General features: G+C 36.5%; 4 protein-coding genes and 1 long non-coding RNA gene across 8 annotated transcripts; 2 read left to right on the top strand and 3 right to left on the bottom strand.

The window, feature by feature from the left end:
- Window positions 1,891-3,364, top strand: LOC104734714 (cytosolic sulfotransferase 15). The gene has a single exon (XM_010454346.2). The coding sequence runs from the start codon at window positions 2,008-2,010 to the stop codon at window positions 3,085-3,087; it is 1,080 nt and encodes a 359-aa protein (XP_010452648.1). The 5' UTR covers window positions 1,891-2,007; the 3' UTR covers window positions 3,088-3,364.
- LOC104734712 (protein MIZU-KUSSEI 1-like) lies at window positions 3,951-5,068 on the bottom strand. Its single transcript, XM_010454345.2, has one exon. The coding sequence runs from the start codon at window positions 4,998-5,000 to the stop codon at window positions 4,221-4,223; it is 780 nt and encodes a 259-aa protein (XP_010452647.1). The 5' UTR covers window positions 5,001-5,068; the 3' UTR covers window positions 3,951-4,220.
- On the bottom strand, window positions 5,366-7,259 carry LOC104734711 (protein LNK4-like). 3 transcript variants are annotated; one of them, XM_019234386.1, is made up of 6 exons: window positions 7,103-7,259; window positions 6,652-7,008; window positions 6,358-6,523; window positions 6,003-6,095; window positions 5,805-5,914; window positions 5,366-5,712 (listed from the first exon to the last, which is right to left on the bottom strand). In XM_019234386.1, the coding sequence occupies exons 2-6, from the start codon at window positions 6,963-6,965 to the stop codon at window positions 5,586-5,588; spliced, it is 810 nt and encodes a 269-aa protein (XP_019089931.1). In that variant the 5' UTR covers window positions 6,966-7,008; window positions 7,103-7,259; the 3' UTR covers window positions 5,366-5,585. The 3 variants fall into 3 exon arrangements, with proteins under 3 accessions (XP_019089931.1, XP_019089932.1, XP_019089930.1); XM_019234387.1 differs by having other exon boundaries at window positions 5,366-5,709; window positions 6,358-6,526; window positions 7,103-7,257; XM_019234385.1 differs by having other exon boundaries at window positions 6,358-6,526; window positions 7,103-7,255.
- LOC104734710 lies at window positions 8,630-16,336 on the top strand. The gene is made up of 27 exons (XM_010454344.2): window positions 8,630-8,862; window positions 9,011-9,065; window positions 9,162-9,337; window positions 9,422-9,486; window positions 9,788-10,121; window positions 10,432-10,498; window positions 10,613-10,763; window positions 11,054-11,221; window positions 11,310-11,420; window positions 11,710-11,919; window positions 12,159-12,260; window positions 12,351-12,569; window positions 12,711-12,785; window positions 12,859-12,936; window positions 13,060-13,242; window positions 13,332-13,487; window positions 13,613-13,705; window positions 13,810-13,881; window positions 14,086-14,203; window positions 14,317-14,495; window positions 14,580-14,664; window positions 14,780-14,884; window positions 14,963-15,069; window positions 15,318-15,395; window positions 15,494-15,589; window positions 15,677-15,772; window positions 15,937-16,336. The coding sequence occupies exons 2-27, from the start codon at window positions 9,058-9,060 to the stop codon at window positions 16,111-16,113; spliced, it is 3,309 nt and encodes a 1,102-aa protein (XP_010452646.1). The 5' UTR covers window positions 8,630-8,862; window positions 9,011-9,057; the 3' UTR covers window positions 16,114-16,336.
- Window positions 16,412-17,865, bottom strand: LOC104734709. Of its 2 annotated transcripts, XR_759382.2 has the most exons (3): window positions 17,617-17,865; window positions 16,878-17,037; window positions 16,412-16,731 (listed from the first exon to the last, which is right to left on the bottom strand). It is a non-coding gene; the product is annotated as an uncharacterized LOC104734709 (long non-coding RNA). The 2 variants fall into 2 exon arrangements; XR_759381.2 differs by having other exon boundaries at window positions 16,878-17,865.

The raw sequence follows: 17,940 nt of genomic DNA, 5'->3' as shown, positions 1-17,940 counted from the left end.
TATAATATTAGACAACACATTAGATGTATCAAAACTACTATATTCTTCAAATAAATAAAAATCCCTAGGAAGTAGTCGTAAATTTCAGACGAATTTCAGAGGACGCGAAGAAATTTTCTGACAGATTTCAGAAGACGCGGTTTAAGCCTTAGTAATTTGTCGGAAATTTCCGAGGGTTTTCTTAGAAAACGAGTTTTTTTTCTTAATCTGACCACATTCATCTTCCCTCGGACAGCCCTCTGAATTTTCTTAAGAATTTCCGAGGAATTTTCCAACGGATTTGCGAGGCAATATTAGTTTCCTTGGTTATCCGTCTGTAATATTGTGACTGATATATATATTAACGTATTTAATATATAAATATACAAATAAATACTAAAATATATATATATATATAATTGCTAATTTAAATTTATGAAATTATTATATGAAAAATTCAAGAGTTAAAATTTATTTCCATGTGTTTTATAAATACATACATATAATTATGAAAATAGAATAAAATACAAAATTAATACAATTTATTTCTTGTCTTCTTCATCCGATGAATATTCATAATTGTTCGAATCAGAAGCATTCTCAAATAAGGTTTTCCACTCTCTTCCTCAGAATTATCGTAAACCTTTTTATCTACAAAATTGGTGAAATTAACGACAAGATAAATTTCTAAAGAGTGGTCAACCGCTCCTATGGTACCCAATGAGTTTTGTTGCATAGGTTCATGTTCACTATCATCGAAAATCCCAACAATACTTCCTCTAGGATTTATTAACCACACTGATCCAATGTTCGTTTGCTTCAGTTGCCCATGAATATCTAATGTAGTATACTTGATCTGTTTGTGAAACAAGGATGAATGAATCATATTGGCAAATTTCTCAGTAATCCGTTGGATATTTCTTAGAATAAACCAATGGTCTTCTGTCCCCCGAAAAGCTGTCGGAAGTTTTGAAAAATTTCTGAGGATATTCCGACGACCGGGTTTTCGTCAGAAATTTCCAAGATATTACAGATGGATTAATAAATTTTCGAGGGTTTTCTGAGAGACGTGTTTTTCTCAGAATTTTCTCAGAAATATGTCGGAAACCTGTTGGAAAACTGTGAGAAATTTCCTACGGATTTTTTCTGTCAAAAAATCCATCTGAAATCAATGTGTTTTCTTGTAGTGATTTGACGTTTTAACAAATAGGAATTTTAATGAAATAGGAATTCGGGTAATTTTTTTTTATCTCAATATAGTTGAAACTTTTAAACCTTTTAAAACTCCTTTTAAAACTATTTTTGATAGATCACAAAACATTCGGGTAATTTCTGGTAACGTACAATTACTATTTTTTTGTCAACGAGTAAAATATACCGCGCTTGTAAACTCTGAAAGGTTACTATTATATGTAGAAGAAAGTAAGAAACAACGACTCACGTATATGAGCATTTTCCTTGAAAAGAAATGTGACTTTTCCTTTTAAGTTTTAACAAAAAAAATATCGGAAAGTTGAGTTCTGCCGACAATTAATGGACCAGGAACAAAAAGCAGCAAACAAACCTTACACTTGCTCCAAAAGAGAATTAGTATAGACAACACTACAAAAAAAAAAAACAGTTATTTTACATTATTTTTAAATGTACAAATAATTTGCATCATTTTTTAGAATAATTTACTATTTGTTGATTCAATAACACGAGTTTACTTCTTAACAAAGACAAAGAAAAAAAAAAATACTAAAAAGATTTCGAGTGAGAGTAGTAAATATGGAGTGGGGCAAATAATATATTCGCACACGCCGTTTATTTTCCCCACGTGCGTGATAATAACAACTGATGAAGGCTGCTGCTCCTCTCTTCTCTTCTCTTCTTCTCTCTCTCTCTCTCTCTCTCTCTCTCTCATGCATTTTGCGTTATTATATAAACAGCCAACTTCCTCACGAAATCTTACACCAAAACACACAAAGCTTCCATTTATTAAGAGATACATATTTTATATATATTCATCACAAGGAGAAAGAAACAATGGCGTCTTCAAGCGTGAAGACCATTCCAATGGCGATCCCAAGCTTCTCCATGTGCCACAAGCTCGAGCTCCTCAAGGAAGGCCAAAGCCGCGACCCGAAACACGGAGGAGATGATGAAGGGCTAACCTACGAGTTCCAAGAGATGTTGGACTCTCTTCCAAAGGAGAGGGGATGGAGAACTCGTTACCTTTACCTGTTCCAAGGGTTTTGGTGCCAAGCCAAGGAGATTCAAGCTATCATGTCCTTCCAAAAACATTTCCGGTCCCTTCCTAACGACGTCGTTCTCGCTACCATACCTAAATCCGGTACTACCTGGTTAAAAGCTTTAACTTTTACCATCCTTAACCGTCACCGGTTTGATCCGGTTTCCTCAACCACCAACCACCCTCTTCTCACATCCAACCCTCATGACCTCGTACCTTTCTTCGAGTACAAGCTTTACGCTAACGGAGCTGTTCCCGATCTTTCGGGTCTGGCTAGACCCAGAACATTCGCAACACACGTCCCTTTCGGTTCCCTCAAGGATTCAATCGAGGAACCTGGTGTGAAGGTCGTGTACTTGTGCCGGAACCCGTTTGACACATTCATCTCCTCGTGGCATTTTATCAACAACATCAAATCCGAGACAGTGAGCCGAGTCTTGTTAGATGAAGGGTTTGATCTGTACTGCCGAGGAGTGATCGGTTTTGGCCCCTTCTGGGAACACATGTTGGGGTACTATAGAGAGAGCTTAAAGAGACCAGAGAAAGTGTTCTTTCTAAAGTACGAGGATCTCAAAGAAGACATCGAGACTAACTTGAAGAAGCTTGCAAGTTTCTTGGGACTTCCTTTCACCAAAGAAGAGGAACAAAAGGGAGTTGTGAAGGCTATCGCTGACCTGTGTAGCTTCGAGAATCTGAAGAAGTTGGAAGTGAACAAGTCAAAGAAATCGATCAAGAACTTTGAGAACCGATTCTTGTTTAGGAAAGGAGAAGTGAGTGATTGGGTTAACTATTTGTCGCCTTCACAAGTGGAAAGATTGTCAGCCTTGGTGGATGACAAGTTAGGTGGATCTGGTCTCACATTCAGGTTGAGCTAAATCGAAGGCCACGTGCCACATCTATAGTCTTGTTGATTCTGAGGGGCCTATAAGTTAAGCCAGTAGTTGTATTGTTTGTTACAGAATGAAGCAATTAACGTCCACAATATAGTTTGTCGTTTTTTTTTTGTTTGCGAGTTTTATTTTAATAAATATCGTTTGTGTTTGCCATTTATGTTTTTATTTGTACTAGATTATTATTTTTCATGGGTGTTAACTGAATGTATTGACAAATATAAATATATAAATATAAATGTGTGTCTGTATTTCATAGATATATATTTTTTTATATTTAGTAAAAGACAAGGGATTATGGATCTAACACGTTTTTACCGATTATACTCTCTTTTTTCTTTTCTTTTTTGAAAACGACATGTAAAAAATAAACCCTATATATAGCATATTATGGAATCACGAAACACGTGTTTTAAACTAGGTAAACAAAAGACAAAAGAAAGTAGGAATAACGAATCAAACTTTTGATTTACCCACATGTCGATGCTTGAAATTTTGTTACAATTTTGTTTTATCTTCGGACTTTTTTTGGAACGTTAAATTTGGTGATCAGTTTCAATTCTAAAACCAGTTAATAGTGAATTAGTAATACAATGACTCATGTATTTTCGTCTATTCTATATTTCAAATATACCATCAGAAATCCATTTAAAAAAAAAAAACAATTCATCACATAAGCAATAAATATCATTCTAGAAATTTAAAACACATAGTATTAGACCATTCTTTTCGAACCATTAAAAAGACATGATAAATTTATTAATATCTAATTTTCTTCAATAATCTATGTTTTAGTTGTCCAAATCTTTATATTTCATAAAACAAATCGAAAGTAGATCTAAATAACTTACAATGCTACCCAAACTTACATTTATCATCTACACAGATCGATTTGCATTTTCCACAATGTTTACAGCCACAGAAGATGTAGTATATATATTCATGTATATACGTACATCACCAACAAATCATTCCGAGTGATTTACCAAATAAGAAAAGAAAAAAAGAATACCAAAATAGACAAAATCAACAAAAAAAGAGAGACATATAGTATTAAAAAGAAAAAAATTAAAGTTGAGTGGTTTACATGTTTCCCCTAGTAAATGACGTCGTTTTAGTTAAACCCGAACGAAAAAAATACTTAACTCAGGTCCACTGTTCCCATCAGGATTCATCATGTAATACGTCTCCGAGTCTCTTGAACCGATCACTCTCTCGAAATGTGCTCTCATGTACGTTAAATCTCCTTCTTGCTGCCCTCCTCCTCCTCCGCCGCTTTGCTCCGTAGCGCCACTGCTCACAGGTAACACACCAGCTCCCATAGACACAGCATGAAGCATCTGCATCACGACAAGATCCTCTTCCGTTGGTTGTCTCTTCACACCATAACCGGATTTTTTACCGTTACAATACAAAGCCCAAATCGGTTCGTCAATGATTTTGGTTTTCTCACTCGGTTTCTTCTCACACTCCAACGCGATCCTCACCAAACCGACTCCAAGATCTTGGAGCAGCTTCCCCGTAGGTATCGCTAACTCCAGCAACAGAATCGGCATTGAACGCGGGTTCTCTTGAACCGCTAAGTTCACACGCGTTTTGCGGTAACCAAACAACGTCCCCGTGACACGTGTCCCTCCGTGGACGTGGTTCTCGTGTAGCCTTCCTCCTCCTACTGGGAATTTACACATCGGTGACATGATCGGGAGTGAACGAAACACAGACCGGACTCGACGGAAGAGTTTCGTCGATTTGGAACCTGTTGTTTTGTTTTTCCCAGAGGGTTGCTCTAGCGTGATCTCAGGACGTACCTGAGCCGTTGATTTCTTCGACTTTGGACTACCGAGAGGTGACATTGTCGTCGGAGTCAGCATTCTTGGCGTTAACGGTGGTGTCGCCATTACAAGTTATCAAAATTGAGAATGTTTTTGTATGTTTAAGAGTAGGCCTATTTAAGAGTATAGACCAAATTTTTATACAATCTTTAGAAACTAATGGAACGCACGTTTGAGTTTGTAATATATAAATTATTATGCAAACGTGAGTCAGAGACTTTTTTTTGTTAGATAATTATATTTTTCAGTTCGCCGGTTCTTAGTTGATGGTCGGGTGATATTAGAATTGACTTGTGTTTTGTTTATGTTTTTGCTGCTGCCTGCTGGTATAAGACTTGTTCCTCTGCTTTGCTGTTTCCAAGGTTGTTTACCACTTACATATGTTTAAAGAATCTTTTTTTTTTTTTAAATCAAATTTTGACAACAGATTCTACATGGGGTAATGTACTTTCAGGGGCCAGAGGGTTCACTCAGTAAATAATACATAGTGCATCAAGAAATTTGGAATCCAGAAGCAGAGTAGAGTGTGTGTTTGAAACAGATCAAAACTGAAGCTTGGGAAGACAAGCAAAACACACATATATATTATATACACATAAGTTATTTCCCAAGATTATATGATGAGGTTTTTGTTTCGAAACTCCTCTCTCTTTATCCTTGAATAGAAGAAAGTCTCTTTGGTGGAGGCATATTTCTCATGTTGGATTCCATCTTGTTGAATGTGAGGTTGGCAATGGCTCTGTCCATTGAGTTTGTTTCCAGTTCAGCAGTGTTGCTACTGCAAAACAAAGATGGTGATGAGTTTTTTTTATTCATGAAGGTGAGTCCATTTCTTTAAGTATTGATTAATGAAGAAAGCTCTCTATATACCTGGTTCTATCCTCAAGGAACTCCTCCAAGTTGGAGTCTGACTTCTGTTGTGAGTTCTTTGCAAGCCGGTAAAAGGTATCACGGAAGCACTTGCGGGTATCATCAGTCAACTGTATATAATTAAACATTGTAAGTCTGTTACAAGACTGATCTAGTAAAAGTCGTAGGCAAGATCCAGAACATCAACATCACACTAACCTTTTCTGTAGCCCTTTGTAGATCCTGCAACACCACTTCTTCAGCAGATGCCTCCTCCATGTTATCTTCACACAGATTCATTGGAGCTTCCTCCTTGAACCAAAATAATGTACCAATATTAACATCTCTAATATTATCACAAGTTTATAACCCCCTGGAACAGTAATAGTCACAAGTAAAAAAAAAACATCAAAACATGTAAACCCGGGAGATCTCAGACCAAAATCCAAACCATAACTGATCCCTAGAGTCTGCTGAATTCCACAAGATCCATCTCTCAGAGAAGTACTTGAATATTTATACTATTTTAACATTGCTAATATAAAATAAGAAAAAAAAGTCAACTAATTTATACCATAAGTGGCATGTCTTGACAAGTTTCCCAGTTGTAATGGAACATAGGGACTTCTCTGCCATCGGTATTTTCAAGATACGCAGAGGAGGAAGTCGTGGTGTTGCTATTATCAGACTCCTTGAAAGAATGAAAATTCTCATTCCCAGGAACATCCTCCAAAATGGAACTTCTTCAGTCAAAACCGGAAACCAAAACAAAACAGACACAAAAAAATATAAACATTTGAATCATATAAAACATTTTTATCTGATAAGAGAGAGAGAGAGAGAATGAGTTTAAGGGCTAATATCATACAAGAACATGTCATCCATCTGTTGGATTTCATCGAAATCATGAAGGGAACGGTCAAAACAACCACTAGCCTTTAACCTCTTTGTTTCTTCTTCAACTTGGTCACTCGCGCCCATCTCCATCTGACTGTACAATCCTCCACTGAAACCATTGTTAATGACATCGTAATCAAAGCATTTCTCAGCAACAGCTGCAGAGGAGTTCATGTTCCATCCAGTAGTAGTACCCCACATATCAGGAGAAGGGTATGAATCTGATGTCTCTTGATAGTTAGGCACAACAAGATCCTCTAAGTTCCTCCTCGAATAACGATCCATGAAAATGATGTACTTCCCCACCTGCTACAGAAGGTCACCAACACTATAATTCAGAAACCACCAGGAGAAAAAAATTAAAGAAACCATTTGATGAATTATAAGAATATAATAAGAATAATAATTAATAAAGAACTCACCTTTATGATCAGATCCAAATCCAAAATCCAAAAGATTTATATGAGTTTATCTTCTTCTATCTTGTGTTAATAGATTTTGTGAGTGCTGCAATAGGAGAGAAGAGAAGAGAGAAAGAAGAGAGAAAGAAGAGAGAAGACAAGACAAGAAGCAAGTTGCAAGGAAGTGGAGAGCGCGTGAGTTTGAACTTTAACTAGTGGCCCAGAATTCACAAAGGAGATTTGTGGCTTAGATTACTCCTCCATCTAAAGCAACTCTTTCATTGGTCCACGTGTTATTACATAAATCTTTTTTTCCTGTGCGAGGTCGGCACTTGAACTAAAAAAATATTAACATCACTGGCCAACTTGAACGTTTTTTTTGCCTTATTTTTGTAGTTTCTGTTTACGGATNAAAAAAAAAAAAAAAAAAAACGAAGAAGAAGAAGGTATATGTTTACGGATATACCCTTTCAGATTCAGCCAGTGGTTAGCATTACAAGGTTAGGTGACACGTCCCATGTAACCATGTTCACTCGATTTGGTCGTTACACGTGGCCTGTAGGTAATAGGGAGGTGAAGACACGTGACAGACTGTTAAGCGGTGGAGTGGGACCATTGGTTTATGGGGGTATGAAGATTGAAGAAGAGCTAGCTATACTACTACTGTACATTCACATTCAGTGGATAATGTTTTTTTTTCCTCACACTCTCTTAAGTCACACCACCTTTGTCTTCTCTCATCAATGTATCGTTAGTAAAATTTTGTTTTTCCAAATATAAACTTTTTAGTATCAAATTGAAGCAGTCAGGGCATTGGAAAATTCAAAATTCAGTTGCCGTAGAGCTCGTTGGGGCAAGTTGCCGACACTCCATTAGTCCATATTGTTGTTGGCTACTCCTGACATTACGGTTCGATCTATGCTCCTTCCCTTTCGGAGAATAAATATAGCCCAGTGGGCTTGACAATACATATGGGCTTGACCAAAATCCACTTCGGTCCAAATTTTGAAAATATTGATGGAGCCTTTTTACTAATAAAATCCTCCTTGTTTTATTTTTCTTTAATAAAACTCCTTTTTATTTTATTTTGGGTGCAACTTTAATAAAACTCCTTGTTCATACAATTTTAACATGTGTTAAAAGTTAAAACCAATAATTAAATCTATAGATAAAATCAATAATCACTAATACGCAGATACAATATCTATAAATCTGTGTATCCTAGAGCTATACGCATGTAGTTTTCTTTTAAATTTCAATAATATTGGCTGGGAAGTTAACTCCCGGTCCTTTACCAAAAAAAAAATATATATATATATCTATAAATTTTCAAATTAGTAGAAAGATTAAATCCAATAAATCTTTTATTTTTAGAAAATAAGAATACTTAAAAGCTAAATACTGTATCTTCATTTACTTAAAATACAGTAGTGAAAAATTATACCTATTTTTTACAATCAATGAGACTTCAAAATTGACTAATTCGGAATCTCACGAAAAAAAAAGAAGAACTCAAAGAAAGAAAATTATTGAAATAATTAAAAGAGTTGAGAGACAAATCAGCAACATACAGTTTATATCTTTTTTATTTTCTCCAATATTACAGATTAGATCTTTCGTCCCCGGCGCGTTCTCGAGTTCAGCTCACAAACCTCTCCTCGAACTTCTCCAATTCAGTTCATTACTCTTAACATTTCGAGATCATACTCAATTCCTTCTCCGTGAATCCGTCATCTCACCAGGCTCAATCTCGTTAGCCGATGTTCGCGAGGAAATGATTGGTAAGTTCAGTTTTAAACGAACTAGATTTTGCATTCAATGTTGAAGTCTCCCTAGTCCTCCTCGTACTTNTTTTTTTTTTTTTTTTTTTTTTTTTTTTTTTTTTTTTTTTTTTTAATTCCATTTGCTCTGCGGCTTTCAATTTCACAGGTTAATTTTGGAATCTGAGAATCCCGTGTGGACTACTGGATCGAGAGATGGAAGAGTATGTTTTCTATTTGATTTGATTTAGCTACTGCACAATCTTCGTTTTTATTTTGCCTCTGCTTTTTGATTAAATTGTTTCTTCTGTGTGTATTAGAGAAAATGCTGTTGAGATACTTCAGAGATATCGCCGGGATAGGCGGAAACTATTGGATTTTATGTTGGCTGGTAGTTTAATCAAGAAAGTTATTATGCCTCCTGGTGCTGTCACTCTTGACGATGTTGATTTGGATCAAGTTAGTGTTGATTATGTCATTAACTGTGCTAAGAAAGGTAATAATATCATGGTTACATCTTTCTTCTGCTGTTTTCTATGATCGTGAGTTCAATAATAATGTATATTGTTTTTAAATATAGGTGGAATGCTCGAACTTTCTGAAGCTATTCGGGACTTTCATGATCACAGTGGATTGCCTTATATGGTATGATTCTCTCACTTGTCTCTCTCTCTTTACTTTTGTTGGTGGGGTCTTTCTTCATCTTTCAACTACTAGATTTTTGTTAACCATTACTGAGACAACCGTGCAACATTTTGAAATTAAGTTAAGACAAATGCATTTGTGGATAATCCGATTGGACGACTGATCTAATCACATATATTGTGTGTTTTTACTTTCGTTATATATGTCTGTCACTGAGATGCTACTAAAGTCGCCTTCTACTTCTCACTCTGCTTGTATTAGTGATTTTGCTCATTGCTTGGGTCTTTTTGCATATTTTCAGAACAGCGTGGGTACTGCTGATGAGTTCTTTTTGGCTACAAATCCTGAATCTTCTGGCTCACCTCCAAAAAGGGCTCCACCGCCTATTCCTATTGTAACTTCCTCTGCCTCTCCCATGGTTACAAATCCGGAGTGGTGTGAGTCACCGACTGTGCCATCACATATGCGATCAGAATCTTTTGATTCACCACCACAAGCTCAAGAGCTGACTGTTGATGACATTGAAGATTTTGAGGACGATGACGACCCTGAGGAAGTTGGTAATTTCAGGATTTCAAGGCGGACTGTAAATGATGCGGCTGATCTTGTGCCAAAACTGCCCTCCTTTGCTACTGGTAATAGATTCGAAAATGCATATCTCGAAGAAGTAATTTTGATGATTAATACCATTGTTACTGTTAATCCATAGCCTCATAATATTATTCAAATTGTATGCAAATTTCTAGGCTTTAGTATTTCATCATTTATGGATGGGGCACTATAATTTGAGAAACTAAGGAATACTTGTAAAATTATCATTACTTATACTGATCAGTAGCCACACCTGTCACCTATATACGACTAGACCATAACTAGTAGTAGTACACATGCAAAATTGAGAACTCATTAATCCATCAAGAAAATTGTAATGCATTTTTGTTTCAGGTATTACCGATGATGATCTCCGCGAAACTGCATTTGAAATCCTGTTGGCTTGCGCTGGAGCCTCAGGGTATACAGAATATTTACTTGCTTACTTTTTAATTTGTTTGTTCACCTGAGGTGTGATAGTTAGAGTCTTACTGATAATGTTACCTCTCTTTACATGGATTTTGCGATCGGATAGAGGTCTCATAGTACCATCAAAAGATAAAAAGAAGGAGAAAAGCAGGTCTAGGCTGATCAAGAAGCTTGGTCGCAAAAGTGAGAGTATCTCTCAGTCTCAGAGTTCATCAGGATTAGTTGCTATTCTGGAAATAATGCGGGGCCAAATGGAGGTTACTCCCTCTATCTCTCTCTCACACTTTTACTTTCTTATTTGTTTTGGTTTAGCATACAGTAAATTGTTTCTCAGGGCATAAGTTTTATATATTTATTACTCTATACTTTCCTGGAAAGTTTATCTTATGTAATATGCCAAATGTCTCTGCGTCATTGATTTTTTTTTGTATGCCGTTGGACATTATTCGCTTGGTTCCTCAGTTAACTCTTTCCAGTGAGCAATTAGAGTTCACCCACTTTATGTGTTTGTTGTGTACGTGACAATCGGTATTTCGGGATCGTACAGATTTCTGAGGCCATGGACATCAGAACGAGACAGGGATTGCTTAATGCCCTAGCGGGAAAAGCTGGGAAAAGAATGGACAGCCTCTTGGTGCCTTTAGAATTGCTATGTTGCGTGTCTCGTACTGAGTTCTCTGACAAGAAAGCATACTTACGTTGGCAGAAAGGGCAGGTAAAGACATCTTTTCACATCCGGTTGTAATATTGACTACTTCTTTCATTTAGTAGCTTCTGTCATCTATTTACTTTTTGTATCTCAGTTGAACATGTTAGCAGAGGGGCTCATTAACAATCCAGTTGTTGGATTTGGAGAATCAGGTCGTAAGGCAAGTGACCTGAAGAGTCTTCTTCTAAGGATTGAAGAATCAGAGGTATTTTTGAAAAAAAATATATGTTCATGTGATTTTTTACTTGGCGTAGACATCAAATATGGGATTGGGTATTTTGTAGTTATTCTAAGGGTGTGGCATTAAAATATCCAAAGGTTAAGATAAGTTATTATTAGTGGGGAAATTGGCATAGGGTCTTTTATTTCCTGGCAGTTTTCTCTATTATAAGTTCTTTGGCTTTTATCCGTTTAACTGGTAGTTGAATTGGCTTTACATTAGCGGTTTCATAATATTTTTCTTTGACTTCGCTTACTTTCTTTTCTATTTATAGTCTCTTCCATCCTCTGCCGGAGAAGTGCAAAGAGCAGAATGTTTGAAATCGCTTAGAGAAGTTGCTATTTCACTTGCTGAGAGACCGGCTCGTGGTGATTTGACGGGTGAAGTGTGCCATTGGGCTGATGGCTATCATGTGAACGTCAGACTATATCAAAAATTGCTTCTCTGTGTCTTTGACATGTTAAATGAAGGGAAGCTCACAGAGGTTTGTGATTTCTGTCAAAATATTATTGTTCTTGGTCATTTTATAATCATGTTGATCTGAAAGGTTTATGTTCTTCTCAGCTGTCACTCTTTGAGCTGCTTAGATTTCTCTTTTTTTTTCTTTTTCTTTGTTTCCTCATATTGATATTCATTACTAACAAAAAATTGTTGACGAGTTGCCTTTCAGTTTATTGTTACTAAAATCATATTGATCTGAAAACCTTGGTCATTTTATTTTAGGAAGTTGAAGAAATTCTGGAGCTTTTAAAGTCAACATGGCGTGTTCTTGGAATTACAGAGACCATTCATTACACATGCTACGCATGGGTGTTGTTTCGGCAGGTAACGAGGGAGCAGTATTCTTCTTTTTATTTTTGATGCTTTATATTGGAATTTTTATGGTAGCTTAATGAAAATGTTGTATGGCTGCAGTATGTAATCACTAGTGAACGAGGACTTCTGCGACATGCCATTCAGCAGCTAAAAAAAATCCCTTTAAAAGAACAACGTGGGCCTCAAGAGCGGATACACTTGAAAACCTTGCAGTGCAGTGTTGAAAATGCAGAGATATCCTTCCTGGAGTCCTTCTTATCACCTATACGGAGTTGGGTAGATAAGCAGCTGGGCGACTACCACCTGCATTTTGCCGAGGTTTTACCTCAAAAGAAATGCGTTTAGACACAGACTTTACTTTCAATTCAATTACAGTAATTAGTTTATAGGATCAGCCTTCTTTGTTATTAAAGTCTGGTAAACTATATGCTTGCTTATATGTCTGGTAAACTTTTGTAGGGTTCACTTGTCATGGAGGATACAGTTACAGTTGCAATGATCACTTGGAGGCTTTTGTTGGAGGAATCTGATCGAGTATGTAACCTGCTTAGTACTGGAGCAACATGACTGACTTGTAATTGAGACTGATGGTTAATTTTTTCTACAGGCGATGCATTCTAACTCTTCCGATCGAGAGCAAATTGAGTCCTATATTTTATCTTCCATCAAGAATACGTTCACAAGAGTAAGTATTATATCAGTTCTCATTTATGCCCATTCGAAGAATTGAGCAAACATGTTTTCAATGTGCATAGTTTTGATGCATAATATTAGAGAGTGTATGATGAGGCTGATTCTTGCAATACAGATGTCACTTACCATTGAAAGATCAGACAGAAATAATGATCACCCTTTGGCATTGCTTGCCGAGGAGACAAAGAAACTTATGAAAAAGGACGCTACTATCTTTATGCCAATTTTATCTCAGAGGCACCCACAGGCAATTGCGTTTTCTGCCTCCCTTGTTCACAAGCTTTACGGGAATAAGCTGGTAAGCTTTATGCTGGTTTCCCATCTGATAAATATTTGGTTACTACATCTCAGTTATAAATGACATCTTGACTTTGTATTTTATCTCAGAAACCTTTTCTTGATGGTGCTGAACACTTGACTGAGGATGCTGTCTCTGTTTTTCCCGTGGCTGATAGCCTTGAGCAATATTTACTGGAGTTAATGACTTCTGTCTGTGGAGAGGATACAAATGGACCTTACTTCAGAAAATTACTTCCATATGAGGTCAGACGCACATGTGTTTCACTTTAAAACCTAGAACGCATGGCTTAAGCCACCTTATAAACAGAGTCGAATTCAGCTACCAGTCGTGTTGGCTCTAATATTTCTCAGTAATTTATATCTGCTAGGTCGAATCTCTCTCTGGCACGTTGGTTTTGAGATGGATCAATTCACAGCTGGGAAGAATTTTAAGTTGGGTGGAGCGAGCTTATAAACAAGAGGTGAGATTTGGTGTTTCCTTCACTGATGTTGCGAAGAATGACTTTATGTCTTTTAATACCAGTTTTTTTTTCAAACCATAACGCATCTTAGCTTTTCTGTATAGCGTTGGGACCCAATATCACCTCAACAGCGGCATGGGAGCTCAATTGTTGAAGTTTTTAGGATCGTAGAAGAGGTATGAGTCGTATCTTCCAATTATTGTACGTAAGAAAGATAATTAGACATAATTAAGCAGTGTCTGTTCATGAATGTGTCAAAATTGTATTGAACGTAGCTGTGATATTTTTGTTTCTTGTGAAAACATATGTTGATCTCGTTGGCAATATGCCTTCACTTCTAAGAGTGGCCAATTTAATGTTTTGGATAATCTTTGATGCAGACTGTTAATCAATTTTTTGAGCTGAAAGTTCCAATGAGATCCATTGAACTAAGTGCTCTATGTCGTGGCATTGACAATGCATTTCAAGTCTATACTAACCATGTCATGGAGAAGCTAGGTATGTACCATGTGACTGGTTGAAGTTTAGAAGTTTATATTCTTATGAGTCTTTATCTTGCTTAAGCTGGACCATGTTTTTGGTCTACTGAAATATTCTGGTATCTGTTTCAGCTAGCAAGGAAGATTTGATTCCACCTGTACCTGTTCTTACTCGTTACAAGAAGGAAACAGCAATCAAGGTTTTTGTTAAGAAGGAACTATTTGAGTCAAAACTGCCTGAAGAGAGAAGGTCGATTAACATTGATGTTCCTGCAACCGCTGTACTTTGCGTGCAGCTCAATACTTTACATGTAACTTCAAGACTCGCTTCCTCATTTCAAGCATCATTTTCAAGTTTTTTCTGCTATCTAAAATGTTTCATATGCTTTTCACAGTATGCTGTTAGTCAACTGAGCAAGTTAGAAGACAGCATGTGGGACCGCTGGATAGCGAAAAAACCTCGTGAAAAGATTGTCATCAGTAAGGACCTTTATGTGCTTATTCAATGTTCATTTTCCCTTTACAAAATCTTATTTTCTAGAAATTTCGTATTAGTCATAAAAATGGTACATATCTACTTTGGCTAACCTTACAGGAAAATCTTTGGTTGAGAAATCCAAGAGTTTTAACCAGAAGGAATCTTTTGAGGGGAGTAGAAAAGATATCAATGCAGCTCTGGATCGTCTCTGCGAGTTTACTGGTGAGATGCTATATCTTTACATCCTTGAAAATTTCATTATCGAAGGGTTAAACTAATCATGATTCTGTGACACTGCAGGAACCAAGATTATCTTCTGCGATTTAAGGGAGCCGTTTATTGAAAATTTATACAAGCCAAGTGTTTCTCAATCAAGATTGGAAGGACTAATCGAACTCCTTGATACGGTAAGAAATCTCCCCTTAGACAAGACATGTTATAACTGAGCCAGACATTTACAGTTTACATGAGGTCTGAACCACCAAACACTAGGTGCTGGTAACATGATTGAGGATATCTAAAAAATAGGTTCCTAGAAGTCAATGAAGTATTAAATTCCTTGACTATATCTAGATTTCTATGGCGGTTTGGCACCAATGAATATTAGCAAAGGCTTTTTTCTCGACAATGCTAAATTTTCAATTACTTTGACCAGGAACTTGGACAGCTATGTAGTGTCATAATGGAGCCATTGAGGGATCGTGTAGTCACCAGCCTGCTTCAAGCATCACTGGTCTGTAGTTTAACCTCAGTCGGGTTATTGACATTTTACTATTTTAGACAAGGTCTCAAGTGTTTGCCTTTTAATTGAAAATATTTTAAATCTACCAGGATGGATTGCTTCGCGTGCTATTAGATGGAGGCTCGGCACGTGTATTCCATCCAAGCGAGTCAAAGCTGTTAGAAGAAGATGTAGAGGTCTTAAAGGTAACTTTTACTTATTGACGGTCATGTTATCTTTGTAGCCCGAAATGCATGTGTCGTTAAAGCTCTTATGTCTGTGGGTGTTCTTAGGAATTCTTTATTTCTGGCGGGGATGGACTTCCAAGAGGAGTGGTTGAAAACCAAGTAGCCCGAGTCCGTCTTGTTGTAAAGTTGCATGGATATGAGGTTAGTAAACCTGCAGTTTATTCGGTTCGGTTTTAATTTGTTTGGTATAAAACTATTGTTGCTGTTAGGTTTATATGAAGTCTGGTTTCGGTTTTTGGTTTCAAGAATTTTGGTTGGGTTTATATTCCGAGGGGTAATTTATACTCACATCTAACTATGAACAGACGCGGGAACTTATCGATGACTTGAGGTCTAGAAGCAGTCTAGAGATGCAGCAAGGAGGAAAAGGCAAACTTGGAGCGGACACCCAAACATTGGTGCGAGTGCTGTGCCACAGAAACGATTCAGAGGCGTCTCAGTTTCTGAAAAAACAGTACAAAATCCCAAAATCCCACACGTAATCGATGCCGCTGATAGTATCATATTTGCCGTCTTTTGATTTCTTTCTTTCGGTTTTACTTTAGTAACAAAATCATATGTACAATTACTTCTCACCAAGTACAGTTTGTAGAGAAAAATATTACCCGAGCTTCTTTAGGTGTCATTCTTTTGATTTACCTTTGCTTTCTTATACAAATGTTTGTAATTTGGATCAAACTACTAAGACAAGATATTGCTCTGGTCTGGGATTTATTTCAAAACTAGTACGTTGTGACAGGACTAGACCTGATTGTTCCTAAGTTCAGTAAAACACTTCAATGAAGAGAAGAGAAGTAGATCTTAAAATTAACATAATAAATCAATTTCACTGATCATAATCTAGTTAGATATAAATCAGGATCGTTTTCTAGGTAAACAAATAAAAATATATCTTTCTAAAGCATTCAAACAAGATATCTTAGAAATCAAAGAAAAGTAATAATAATGATTTATTGACCGTTGAAAGCCGATTTCTGTTTGATTTTTGAACGTCTTTCTTCGTGTAGACGGTCCTCACGACAGCTTTAAACAGGAAACGCGTTCTCCGTGATCCCGCCGGTTACCCTCTCTTCTCACCATGCGCGAGAAGGTGATTTACCCTACTTACTAATTGTCAGATTTGATTGCATAATAACCGAAAAAATAACCAAACTTAAAGTATAGTATAAATACTGTTTTATTTCAAAACTTTTGGCCATTTAATGAGCATAGAGAAGCAAAAATCTAGCAAGTTTTACAAGCTAACCATTAGGTTATTATGATCAGTGTCGTTATCTGTTGAGACTGATGTTCTTGGACTAGTATCTCCCATTTTTTTTTTTTTCTTCTAAATCTCTCTTACTGAATCATCAGACAAAAACTGATCCAAGCGTGGTTCCCTTCCAAGTAAAAACTTTTAGAATCACCTAGATGGAGTGACAGACTGTCAAAGCACGATGGTAAACAGAAACCAAAAAACTAGAGCTATAGACCTGATCACATGTGATTGGTTCAAAATTTGCAGACTTGTAAACATCTTTAAGATCCAAACCATTACATTTGAACTTAGCATGAAGCAACATATGACAACTTTGAGTACTCAAAAGTCAAACCCAGAGAATCAAAGTAAACAATAAAACAAGCCTATAAGATTAGAAGTGAGAACCAACGAAATAACATAGCAATAAAGCTCTTCATGAGTTTAAAGCAGTAACTATTGTGAACATTAGACTGAAGGATGAAGAAAAAGATTCAGAATTTAGCGCATCCATTAACCCAAGAAACAGAACGTAAAGACACAAAATTCGAGCCTGTTAACATCTAATCGCAAGCAATTTCACTTCTACAGTGTTGGAACCAATGAACACGTATATAAAGCAAAAAAATCCCTCCAAAGGTCGAAATCTTCCATGATAAAAGCAATCATGAAAGCAGAGACAGAGAGAATAAAGAAAACTGAAAAAAATCAACCCCTAAGACTAAGACTATTGAAGGAGTATCTAAACCTGTGAATGGATTCTTCAGCTTAACCTCTAACAAGAGTTGTTCAGAAAAAAAAAGGGGGGCTTGAAACAAAAGATCCGAGAAATTTCCAATCTTTAAAGACGTCGTCTTCTTTGTATGAAACCCAACACAGATATCAATCAAAGTTCGCTACTTTTATATCTTCTTTGAGGTATTGATTTTCCCAGTCTATGGAAAAAACAAACAAAACAGGAAGGGAAGACGAACTGAAGTGATGATGGTGGACCTCAAAATAAAAGTCCTCTGTCTGAAAATGCAATACTCTTTTTTTTTTTTCTTTTTTTTTTTTTTTTTTTTTTTTTTTA

The sequence above is a fragment of the Camelina sativa genome, chromosome 13 (genome assembly GCF_000633955.1).
Source record: "Camelina sativa cultivar DH55 chromosome 13, Cs, whole genome shotgun sequence".
In the NCBI taxonomy this organism is placed as follows: domain Eukaryota; kingdom Viridiplantae; phylum Streptophyta; class Magnoliopsida; order Brassicales; family Brassicaceae; genus Camelina; species Camelina sativa.
The sequence above is the reverse complement of the archived record's forward strand: the minus strand, read 5'-3'. Positions and strand labels throughout refer to the sequence as shown.

Excerpts from the sequence above, each read along its gene's own strand:
- LOC104734710 (XM_010454344.2), top strand. Across the intron at positions 10,764-11,053 it reads TAATGCGGGGCCAAATGGAG|ATTTCTGAGGCCATGGACAT; the intron begins GTTACTCCCTCT and ends GGGATCGTACAG. Across the intron at positions 13,882-14,085 it reads TTTTTAGGATCGTAGAAGAG|ACTGTTAATCAATTTTTTGA; the intron begins GTATGAGTCGTA and ends TCTTTGATGCAG.
- LOC104734714 (XM_010454346.2), top strand. The coding sequence starts at position 2,008 with ATGGCGTCTTCAAGCGTGAAGACCATTCCAATGGCGATCCCAAGCTTC.
- LOC104734712 (XM_010454345.2), bottom strand. The coding sequence starts at position 5,000 with ATGGCGACACCACCGTTAACGCCAAGAATGCTGACTCCGACGACAATG.
- LOC104734711 (XM_019234385.1), bottom strand. The coding sequence starts at position 6,965 with ATGGATCGTTATTCGAGGAGGAACTTAGAGGATCTTGTTGTGCCTAAC. Across the intron at positions 6,096-6,357 it reads GTCAAGACATGCCACTTATG|GAGGAAGCTCCAATGAATCT; the intron begins GTATAAATTAGT and ends TTTTGGTTCAAG. Across the intron at positions 5,713-5,804 it reads TTCCTTGAGGATAGAACCAG|TAGCAACACTGCTGAACTGG; the intron begins GTATATAGAGAG and ends TTTGTTTTGCAG.